The sequence below is a fragment of the Triticum urartu genome, chromosome 2A, assembly GCF_056163025.1.
Source record: "Triticum urartu cultivar PI428250 chromosome 2A, HENAU_Tu73, whole genome shotgun sequence".
In the NCBI taxonomy this organism is placed as follows: Eukaryota; Viridiplantae; Streptophyta; class Magnoliopsida; order Poales; family Poaceae; genus Triticum; species Triticum urartu.
Window position 1 is genome coordinate 24,487,240 of NC_141874.1, and position 11,809 is coordinate 24,499,048.

The 11,809-nt window shown below is 46.0% G+C and overlaps 1 protein-coding gene across 2 annotated transcripts; it reads left to right on the forward strand.

Moving 5' to 3' along the window:
- Positions 1–5,287: 5,287 nt before the first annotated feature.
- LOC125527704 (disease resistance protein Pik-2-like) lies at positions 5,288–9,995 on the forward strand. Of its 2 annotated transcripts, XM_087542828.1 has the most exons (3): positions 5,288–6,384; positions 7,552–9,373; positions 9,471–9,995. In XM_087542828.1, the coding sequence occupies exons 1-3, from the start codon at positions 5,447–5,449 to the stop codon at positions 9,555–9,557; spliced, it is 2,847 nt and encodes a 948-aa protein (XP_087398954.1). In that variant the 5' UTR covers positions 5,288–5,446; the 3' UTR covers positions 9,558–9,995. The 2 variants fall into 2 exon arrangements, with proteins under 2 accessions (XP_087398954.1, XP_087398955.1); XM_087542829.1 differs by having other exon boundaries at positions 5,303–6,384; positions 7,552–9,995.
- The last annotated feature ends 1,814 nt before the right edge of the window (positions 9,996–11,809 follow it).

Genomic DNA, 11,809 nt, shown 5'->3' on the forward strand with positions numbered 1-11,809 from the left:
AAATCAAGAACACGAGAGAGAGATCAAACACATAGCTACTGGTACATACCCTCAGCCCCGAGGGTAAACTACTCCCTCCTCGTCATGGAGAGCGCCGGGATGATGAAGATGGCCATCGGTGAGGGATCCCCCTCCGGCAGGGTGCCGGAACAGGGTCCCGATTGGTTTTTGGTGGCTACAGAGGCTTGCGGCAGTGGAACTCCCGATCTATTCTATTCCTCGATCGTTTTAGGATATATGGATATATATATAGGAGGAAGGAGTACGTTAGGGAAGCCACGAGGGGCCCACGAGGGTGGAGGGCGCCCCCTAGGGGGGTGCCCCCCTACCTGGTGGCTCCCTCGTTTCTTTCCTGACGTGCACTCCAAGTCTATCAGGTTGCTTTCCTTCCAAAAATAACTTCTCCAGAAGGTTTCATTCCGTTTCGACTCCGTTTGATATTCCTTTTCTTTGAAACACTGAAACAAGGGAAAAAACAGGAACTGGCACTGGGCTCTGGGTCAATAGGTTAGTCCCAAAAATAATATAACAGTGTTTAATAAAGCCCATAAAAATCCAAAATAGATAATATAATAGCATGAATACTTCATAAATTATAGATATGTTGGAGACGTATCAGAGGTGTACACCAAGTCAAGTCAAGATTTGATCTCCCGACAATGAGCCATTTTTGGCGCCGTTGCTGGGGAGATCTACGCACAAGTCAAGACATACCAAGTACCCATCACAAACTCTTATCCCTCGCATTACATTATTTGCCATTTGCCTCTCGTTTTCCTCTCCCCCACTTCACTCTTGCCGCTTTATTCGCCCTTTTTTCGTTCGCCTCTTTTCTCTTGCTTCTTGTTTGTTTGAGTGTTGGATCGCTTGCCTGTCACAATGGCTCAAGACAATACTAAATTGTGTGACTTTTCCAATACCAACAACAATGATTTTCTTAGCACTCCGATTGCTCCTATTACCGATGCTGAATCTTGTGAAATTAATGTTGCCTTGTTGAATCTTGTCATGAAAGATCAATTTTCTGGCCTTCCTAGTGAAGATGTTGGTACTCATCTAAAAAAATTTGTTGATTTTGTGATATGCAAAAGAAGAAAGATGTGGATAATGATATTGTTAAATTGAATCCATTTCCATTTTCGCTTAGAGATCGTGCTAAAACTTGGTTCTATTCTTTGCCTAAAAATAGTATTGATTCATGGAATAACTACCATGGACAGAGTGGACGGAGTATGGCGAGGATGGCGACAGTGCTCGATACCCTACCGTCACCTACTCTTGGGACACGGTTAAAGTCTTCTTAGGCAAGGGAAGTGCGATGTACAAGGCCTTCACCAATGAGCTGGACAACCTAACATCTTTTTAGCTATACCAATGAGCGAGCTAGTTCTGAATGTTTATACTTTCACGGTTGCTAAACAGTCTTTGTATAGGTTAACTGGTGGCCGTACCACGATGGAGCTTGGGGGTTCGAACTGAACGAGATGTGAGAGCGGGATTGCCTTCTCTTCCGGTGCATTGTCCCGCTGATATGCGTGTACGCCATCGAATGGCACCTACCACAGCGCTTGGCCACGCAATTTGGCGTATTGCAACACTCACCACCGGCAAGGCCCCACGACACCGGCAGTTATGACCTTCACAAGTATGCGCTGCCATCTCTTTACCGTGCTTTCTTTAAGTTTGATATTCTTATGGTCTTTTGTGTTTTTTTGTTTGTTATGCCCCTATGCAGGAAGAGCAGGCAGTATTCTTAGTCGATAGTGGACTGGGCCGACGAGCACAAGTCTTTTCTGACAATGTGGGACGAGAGGACGTTCCGCAAAGACGGGGAGAGGTCAGGCATTTGCTGGAATGTGTATGAGAGGCACATGATTTGGTATGACGATGGCATCAAGTTTCCTCTACGTCTAAGGCCACAATGCACGGGAGCCGACATGGCATCACTTCAGGAGGCGGAGGACTCTGAGGATGAAGCATACAAGAGAAACCTCAGAGATATGCAAGGTGATTTCAGGGAGTATGCACCCCTAATGAACAGAGTGGTAAGTTTTATTGAAATGCATTCGAGCTAAGTGCTAATGATGATGACATGGTCATTCTGGCTAACTTTTTAATGATCCTTGGATTTGCAGACCACAAAGCTGAACAGAAGCATTTTCGACGACTCGAATGCTCTAAGTTCTAACCCCGGAAACGTGGAGGGCAACAACAAGATGAGGGAAGCGGTGAGGGTAACTTTAAGCCTCATAGCATTCTATTTGAGCAATCGCAAATTTGATCCATGCCATGTTCTAACTTATTTGCAACCCTAAACCTGATCCAAGCCATTCTCTTCTACATTTGTTATTGCAGAAGATCATGAACCGTTGCCCGCAGGCTAGCGGGCATGCTTGGGTGTGCTGCCGCAGTTGACGTGTGATACGTCCATTTTGCATCATATTTTCTTATTGTTATTTATAATGTTTTTATCCATAATAATGCTTTTTGGAGTAATTCTAATGTCTTTTCTCTCATAATTTGCAAGGAACACACAAAGAGGGAGAATTCCGACAGCTGGAAATCTAGACCCGAAAAAGCTACGTCAGGCTACCTATTCTGCACAACTCCAAATGAGATGAAACTTCACAGAGATTCTTTATGGAATATATAAGAATTATTGGAGCAAATAACTACCATAGGGGGCCCACTAGGTGGGCACAACCCACCTGGGCGCGCCAGGGAGCCCAGGTGAGCCCTGGTGGGTTGTGCCCTCCTTGGCCCACCTCCGGTGCCCATCTTCTGGTATATAAGTCATTTTTACCTAGAAAAAATAAGGAGGACACTTTCGGGATGGAGCGCCGCCGTCTCTAGGTGGAACTTGGGCAGGAGCAGTTTTGCCCTCCGACAGAGTGATTCCGCTTGGGGAACTTCCCTCCTGAAGGGGGAAATCATCGTCATCATCATCACCAACAACTCTCCCATCTTGGGGAGGGCAATCTTCATCAACATCTTCAACAGCACCATCTCATCTCAAACCCTAGTTCATCTCTTGTGTTCAATCTTGTTACCGGAACTATAGATTGGTGCTTGTGGGTGACTAGTAGTGTTGACTACATCTTGTAGTTGATTACTATATGGTTTATTTGGTGGAATATTATATGTTCAGATCCATTATGCTACTTAATACTCCTCTGATCATGAACATGTTTATCATTTGTGAGTAGTTACTTTTGTTCTTGAGGTCACGAGAGAAATCATGTTGCAAATAATCATGTGAATTTGGTATGCGTTCGATATTTTGATAATATGTATGTTGTGATTCCCTTAGTGGTGTCATGTGAACGTCGACTACATGACACTTCACCATATTTGGGCATAAGGGAATGCATAGTGGAGTAGCAATTAGATGATGGGTTGCGAGAGTGACAGAAGCTTAAACCCCAGTTTATGTGCTATTCCGTAAGGGACCGATTGGATCCAAAAGTTTAATGCTATGGTTAGAATTTATTCTTAATACTCTTCTCGTAGTTGTGGATGCCTGCAGGAGGGTTAATCATAAGTAGGAGGTTTGTTCAAGTAAGAACAACACCTAAGCACCGGTCCACCCACATATCAAATTATCAAAGTAGCAAACACAAATCAAACCAACATGGTGAAAGTGACTAGATGAAATTCCCGTGTACCCTCAAGAACGCTTTACTTATCATAAGTGACCGTTTTGGCCTGTCCTTTGCCTCAAAAGGATTGGGCTACCTTGCTGCATACTTGTTACTATTATCGTTACTTGCCTGTTACAAATTATCTTGCTATCAAACTACTCCTCTACTTACAATTTCAGCACTTGCAGACATTACCTTACTGGAAACTACTTGTCATTTCCTTCTGCTCCTCGTTGGGTTCGACACTCTTACTTATCGAAAAGAGCTACAATTGATCCCCTATACTTGTGGGTCATCAACGTGCATGTTCCTCCTCCAGGTGGGTCGACATGTGCCCTAGCTTCATCAAGCCACACCGGCGGAGGTTCCTCGAGCTATGCCGCCTCGTCGTCTCGCCTTGTTCAAGAGATGGAGGAAGAAGAGGAAGAGGACGAGGAGGAAGAGGAAGAAGAGGGATAAGAGGAAGGAGGTGATGACAAAGAAGGTCATGAGGAGGAGTATGACGACGATGACGGACCTCCACCGACTCTGCCAACCCAGGTGAAGAGGGTACCTCATCCACACCAGGATGTTCTGAGCGCATCACCGATTCAGAAACCGGTTCCTCGTCGTTGCCGGAAGAAGCCGGACGATGGCCGCTCAAAGAGAAACGAAGAGCATGCCGCCAAGAGGGGGAGGAACTAGTGATGTTGAACTACCTAAGTTCAAGTAGTTGTGTTACGTCAAACTAACCGGTGTCGTGTTATTGCTACCCATGTTACTAGTTGAACCTATTTGATATGTTGAACTTAATGGATACAACGATTTTACTATATGTGTTTATCTATCTATAAGTGTGAGGTTATCATATTTTCATATGCAAACACCTTTTGCTACTGTGTTTATCTATGTGTGTTTAATTCAAATGGTCAAGTTACTGTAAAAAAAAAGCCAGAGAGGAGCCTACTGCCAGGCAGCACGGCGGTAGGTATTCATAGCTTACCGCCAGGTACCCTGGCGGTAGCATGTGGAAACCTACCGCACGAAACCCCTCATTTTCAGTCACAGAACTCTACCACGCTTGCCGCACCCTACCGCCGTGGGGCGTGGCGGTAGGGTGTGAAACCCTACCGCAGAAACAACCCCACTTTATATCACAGAACTTTGTCGGGCGACGCACCACACCCTACCGCCACCCCCAGCGGCGGTAGGGCAGTTAGGACATGTCAGCCCAGTAACGGCTACTTGACAGGGGCTGCCGTCAACCTACCGCCGGGAACCACGGCGGTAGCCTGTTTAATCCTACCGCCATGGACCCTGGTAGTAGGGAAAGGGTCAAATCACGATTTTTTTGCAACTGGGGTCAGATCCTGCTAAAGTTAGTGAAAAGGGTCAAAACATGAAATCTTGCCTCCCCACGCATGCAGACACTCGCCACGCATGGCTCGAGCAAGCCTGACTAGTAAAAAGTTGCCGATTCAGCTGTTCGTCCAGAGCTAAATATAGAGCTGCTTTGAGGTTCGTGCATGTCATTATTTAAATGCAGTCCAAGCAATCAAACGAACCTATTTCTATTCACATGGACCTGGCTGGACCTACCAAACGACATGGCTGCTACGGAAAGTTTGTGAAGTGTGAACAGATACTCGGTTTTACTGAAAGCTTTACGGAAAGTTTGTGAAGTGTCACTGGATCTTGCCGGGGAAGAAGATACTCGGTTCACTCACACTTCACAAACCAAAGCTCCTCTGTCTCTCTCTCTCGAGCAGACCAGCATCCATTTTCCACCCAAATTCGTCCAGCAGCGGAACAGCAAGCACGCGGTGATGGAGCTGGTGGTGGGCGCTTCGGAGGCGACCATGAAGTCTCTCCTGGCAAAGTTGGGCGGCCTTCTCGCCCAGGAGTACACCCTGATTACTGGCGTCAACGGCGACCTACAGTACATCAACGACGAGCTCGCCACGATGCAGTCCTTCCTCCGCGATGTGACCACCGTTGCCGGAGGCCATGGGCACCGGATGAAGGACTGGATGAAGCAGATCCGCGACATCACCTACGACATTGAAGACTGCATCGACGACTCCGCCGACCGCCTCCACGGCGTGCCCACCGACACCTGCTGCTACTTCCTCGTCAACAGCATCTACGAGATCCTCACATGGTGGCCTCGCCGGCAAGTGGCCACCAGGATCTCTATCCTCAAGATGCGGGCACAGCAGATCGCCGAGCGGCGCGACAGGTACGGCGTCAACAATCCGGATTGCCCTGGAACCGATGGATCTGGTGCGGGTTCTAGCACGGTAGTTGGATTTGACGCTGCAGACAACCAGGACGAGAGCCGCCAGCTTGTCGCCGTGAAGGACCCCGTGGGAGTGGAGGAACACATGGGGGATCTCGACAAGCGGGTGACCTACATCGTCGGCTTCGGGGGAGTGGGGAAGACCGCCATCGCCACTGCCTTGTACAGGAAATTTGGGGACCGATTTGGCCACCGTGCCATGGTCACCGTGTCTCAGAGCTCAGATCTGGAGACGATCCTGAGGAGCATAGAGAATCAAGTCAAGCCACCGACAAGCAATCAGCAGAAGCAAGGCGGATCTGGGGAGAGCCGTTTCGCAGCAGCCGTCAAAGGCGCCCGGGATCAGGTCAGCCGAGGAACTTCAGCCATCATGGCCAAGTGCTGCAGCTCCGGCGCCTCCGAAGAAGACAGGACGAAGCTGGATCTGCTCAAGAATGACCTTGCAAACAACTTAAAGGAAAACAGGTAATCCATTTGCTATCCTTGCACTTTTAGGAATTCCAAAGCATTACTAACCTTTTGTGGTGCAGCACTTAATTACAGCCTACAAGGTATGGCTGCTGAAAAAATAGTGTGTTATAGTGCTTAGACCTCTCCCAATGCATTGGTACTAAAGTGGGGTGCTAAGTGCATTAAAATGCTTAGCAACTAATGTCCCCAATGCATCGGTGCTTAGATTTTGTAACTAAGCCTCCTCTATTTAATTGTTTAGTAATAAAACTCCTTCATGTATTGGTTGGTAGTCTTTTTGCCTAGGTTCACGTGCTTAGCATTGGTTCTTATTGAGGTCACCATAATGCTCTCTCTCCTCTTTAATTGCTTTGCCACATCATTTTTCTGTCTATGTGGCACCCTTAGCACCTGTACACCGTGGAGCACTGGGAAGGGCCTTATAGCACGCTATAGCGTGCTGAGCAATGGCTCACTAAATAAATCAGTGTAATTTTCAATGTCTTGCTAATAACGGATTTTACGGCCTGTGCTATTTTGTTATAGAACACTATTTATTTCACTGGATAAGACGGGGTATTTATTTCAGAGTACTTAAGATGGAGTATTTGTTGGTTCTGCTAAAAAGGAAAGAAGTTTTGGATGGAACGTGTGGCCGTGGCCGAGAACACGGATTATTGTTTGGTCTGCAGTATTTCATTCTATAATTTGATGAGCTATGTGCTTGCCTTGTATCCTTTCTGATGAAATGCATTCTATTTCACATTGTTAGCAAAGAAACAATTTTAATGACAGTGCATTGTTTTTTCTGATGAAGTCTCTACAGGTTAGTTTTTTTTCGAGAAAAGCTATGAAACTGGCTTTGAAAGGGGTGGTGTGTCAAGGTTTTGTTAGTTTAAAAATATCTAGAGGTTACTTTTTCTATTGTCTGAGAAAACTTGGGAATCCTGATTTAAAAGTAGGGCATCATGATGATTTTTTATCTTGGGACATGTTATCTTCTAAATACTATGTTTCCAACCAATGAGTTACCATCACTATGTTACCTGCTAAGTAGTTAAATGGATCAGAAAGAGTGGTGTCCTACTGCCTTTGCAGATACTAAATTGTTTTGATTCAGATTTTAAAAGAAATTGCAGCTACTGCTGGTCACTCACTTTCTGCTCCCTTCTTATTTGGCAGTTACTTGATCTTGATTGATGACGTCTGGTCTGCGACGACACTGGATAATATTATAAATGCACTTCCTAATAACAAAGACAGCAGAATAATAGTTACTACTCGATTTCATGCTGTTGCTACAACAAGAAGAGAAGGTGACATTCGTAAAGTGAAAGGTCTGGCTGACAAAGAGTCTGAGGAGTTATTCAGACAGGCCTTCCATGAGTCCAAAGGAAGCAAATATGTCATTAAAGGGCCCCAAGCTCCTGGTACAACTTCGAAGATAGAAGAAGCTGATTTTGCTCATAACATTGCCAACACCGACAGTGATAAACCTGTGAAGTTATTTGAGCCATCGGTCTCTGAACCCAGTGATAGCAAAGATGTTACGTCTCCGGACAAAGTCTGGAAAATGTGTGGGGGGCTGCCATTGGCCATAGTTACCATGGCTGGTCATGTGGCCTGCAATCCACGCAGAACGCAGGACGAATGGTTGGACCTTTGCTGTTCTCCATTTTCAGAGTCAGGGAAAGATCATGGGAAAGACGGTGGGAAAGAGATTACCCAGGAGGAAGTGGGCAGAATAGTTAGCCATTGCTATAATGACATGCCTGCTGAAATCAAGACTTGCTCGTTGTATTTGAGTATATTTCCGAAGGGCCAAAAAATCAGCCGGAAGCGTTTGACAAGGCGATGGATAGCCGAAAGTTTTGTCTGCGAGAAGCAGGGGCTGAGTGTGGAGGATGTTGCAGAGACATATTTCAATCATCTGATAAGAAGGAAGATCATCCGACCAGTGGAGCACAGCAGTAACGGAAAAGTGAAGAAATTCATAGTTCATGACATGGTTCTTGAGCACATTGTGGCAAAAGCAAGTGAAGAGAATTTCATCACTGTGGTTGGTGGCAACTGGCTAATGCAGCCGCCTAGCACCAAGGTCCGTCGACTGTCCCTCCAAGGTGGTGATTCCAAACATGCAAAGGATGCCGAGAAAATGAACTTGTCTCATGTCCGATCGGTGACCATGTTTGGGAGCTTGAACCAAATGTCTTCCCATTCATTCAAGTTCGGAATTGTGCAAGTGTTGGATCTTGAAGGCTGCACAGGTTTGAAAAAGCATCATACAGAGGAGATATGCAAGATGGTCCTTCTCAAGTATCTCAGCCTCCGAAGAACTGACACTAAAAAGCTGCCGAAAACGATAGGGAAGCTTGAGAATCTAGAGACTCTGGATATTAGGGAAACAAATGTTGTTGAGTTGCCTAAAACAGTATGCCAGCTTGAACGGCTGGTTAACATACTTGGTGGGGATAAAAGAACACGGAAGGCCCTCAAGATTCCTGAAGAGTTGAGTAAGAAAAAGAAAATGAAATCTCTGCGCATATTGTCAGGGATTGAGATCACCGGGGGTTCAGCGGACCTTCATCATTTGACTGAGCTGAGGAAGCTTGCCATCTACAAGCTCAAAACCATCGGGGAGGATGCAACTTTCAAAGATTTAAGCTCCTCTATCGAGTACCTCGGTGGTCACTCGCTACGCACTTTCGTAGTTGATGGTGAGTCATCTGAGTTTATTAGATCCCTTGATGATCTATCTACCCCTCCAAAATTCCTTGTTGCTCTTGAATTATCTGGTAAGATAATGAAGGTCCCCAGTTGGATCACGGAACTCACTGCTCTCACGAAGGTCACCCTTTCAGTAACAGCTTTCCGGACTGATAATTTGAAGGTGCTTAGCAACCTAGAGGTACTGTTTTGTCTCAGCTTTACACTGATGGCAGCAAATCAGGATGCAGAAACATTGACCATTCTTGCTGAAAACAAGCTGCACTCCAATGGGGAGGTAATAGTTCCTGATGGGGGATTTAAGAGTCTTAAGCTTCTCCGCTTCTCTGCTCCTCTCTTGCCACTGCTGAGCTTTTCAAGAGATGCCATGCCAGGGCTTGAGAGGCTTGAGCTACGGTTCAGCATGTTGGAGGGCCTTTTCGGCGTGGAAAACCTCGCAGAACTCAAAGTTGTGCATATGACATTGGAGGACAAAGACGGTGAAGGTATGACCAAGAAGGTAGCAGGGGAGCTGGAGAGAGCGGTGAAGGGGACTGGAGGTAAGACTCCCAAGATAATCATTCAACAGTGAACCACTGAAATTGAGTCAGACCACAACGCTTTCAGTACATCACGTTCATGCCTGTTCTTATGTTCCCCAAATTTTATTTAAGCTACTTGCGACGAACTTGTTCTATTAGGATGATGCTTCATTTGGTGTATCGTGCAATCGTGTTTGGTGTTTATTTATTGTGTTTGTTTGTGAAACGAGTTTGACGATCAATAAATAGCTAGCGTGCTCTTGTAACTTTCATGTAATGTTCAGCATGTAAGGTGCAATGAAGGATCAATGCATCGCGCTACAATGCTAGTATATTTTTTAGCCTGGAACTGGTGGTTAAATCTTTCTGTACAGGCTAGTAGAGCTGGTTCTGGTTGTGTTGTCCTGAATTTGGTTCAACAAAGCGTCCAAGAGCTTTGCCATCTGGTGTTTTAATGGTTTGCTGGAGTCCTCGGTTCTTTGTAATACTACTGCTTTCGTTTTTTGTCTCTTGCTTGGTATGATCTGGAGTGTCGGTTCCTCGACCAAGCGGCTGAACAGCGAAGGGAAGTTTCAAATTTCTCAGCGTCCAGTCCCTGTAGGAAATCGCTGTTGGTTATCATTTCAGCTTCCGATGGATAGGTAAGCTAACATGCTGTTGAATATATCCATCCACATTACACGCGGTGGACCAACCTGTAGCTGTTTGAACGAACCAACACCTTCCTAGCCTGAATTCCATCATCTTCTTTCTCACTACGGCATTTTTGAACACTTTATTACGAGTACGAATTTTTGCTTCAGATTTCATTACTTATGGTATCAGATGTCGACAGATGAATACATGTAAATACATACGAATTAAACGGAATCTACAAGAAATCAGCGTGGAGGAAAAAAAACATGCATGTTACTCTATTCAAATGCAGAAATTCTTATGTGATACTACTACTGTAGTAGTACTATAGTACAACTGGTTGCGTTGGGTTGGGCGGTAGAGTAAACGCTCGCTCGCAGGCCGATGCTGCGGAATGTAAGGAGGACTGGCATGTCCATATTCCCATATCACATTGGATACTTTTCTCGTCATCCCAAGCAGAGACTACGTATCTTTATACTATGTTTTTTTTTCCTTCTTTCTTGGAGGCTGAGGCTAACATGCTGCCCAATGAGGGGGGTGTTTGCTTCAAAAATCCTAGGACTTTTTCTAGTCTCAGGGACTAATCAAAAAAGACTTTCCAATAAAGTTTTTTTCTAGTCCCTATAGAAAAAGTCCCTCCTGTTTGGTTTTTAGGGACTTTTTAGGAACTTTTTCTAGTCTTTGGCACTAAAAAGTCCCTGAACCAAACACCCCCTGAATATCAAATCCACACTAGGCACATTGCCACATTGGCCTGCCCCCGAGGTCAGCCAAGCTGTCTGTTTGAACGGACCGACACCAGCCCAATCTGCAGCAGCTTTCTTCTCAGCGCTACACTGCATCGCGCTGTTAAACTTTCTCGGTAGACCGTACAGTATATGTTCAGCTGCCTGTAAATCCTCTTGTCTCTTCACTGGACTGGAAGCCATGCGTCATGCGGTTGCATACTGCAGTATATCGTACTGGTTACTGGTAGTTTGTCCCAGCATTTCTTCCATCCGGTGAGAGGGTGCTTGGATACGTTTTAGTTTCATGACTAAAAGTAGTGTGACTAAAACTTGCTAGCCTCATCATGCTTGGATCCATTCTTGGAGAAAACCCTAGATTAGTAGATCGGATGACGACGGCTCTCTGGTGTCATTTCCCTCCTGGGGGCGTCATTCTTGGAGGTGCACACGGACTCGAGGGACTAGAGGACGGCGACTTTGGTGGAGCGGTGCTTCATCTTACACACTGATGGTGGCGGATCTTGGCGGCGAGGCGCTGTGGAGACTCGGCGTCTGATGCGCGAAGATGGACTCGTGCAGGAGGAGGAAGTTGTCTGGTGTCATGGTGGCGTTGATGGCAGATAGGCCTGGCAAGGTCGGTGCTTCAGTTCTGCTCTGAGGATGGACCGAGGGATGAAGGAGATAACAACCCTTGCAGCGTGCGGTGCTCACTGTGAGTGTGCCAGACCGGTGTAGGACCCAATTCAGGTAGTGTCTTGGATGGGACATCCGGCTTTAGATGTTAGGCTTTGATACAATGTCGGTTTGGTATTAGGCCCGGACATT

What these genes read in the sequence shown, in the direction of transcription:
- LOC125527704 (XM_087542829.1), top strand. Translation starts at nt 5,447, where the DNA reads ATGGAGCTGGTGGTGGGCGCTTCGGAGGCGACCATGAAGTCTCTCCTG. An exon ending in AACAACTTAAAGGAAAACAG is followed by an intron (nt 6,385 to 7,551) that starts GTAATCCATTTG and finishes CTTATTTGGCAG; the next exon opens with TTACTTGATCTTGATTGATG.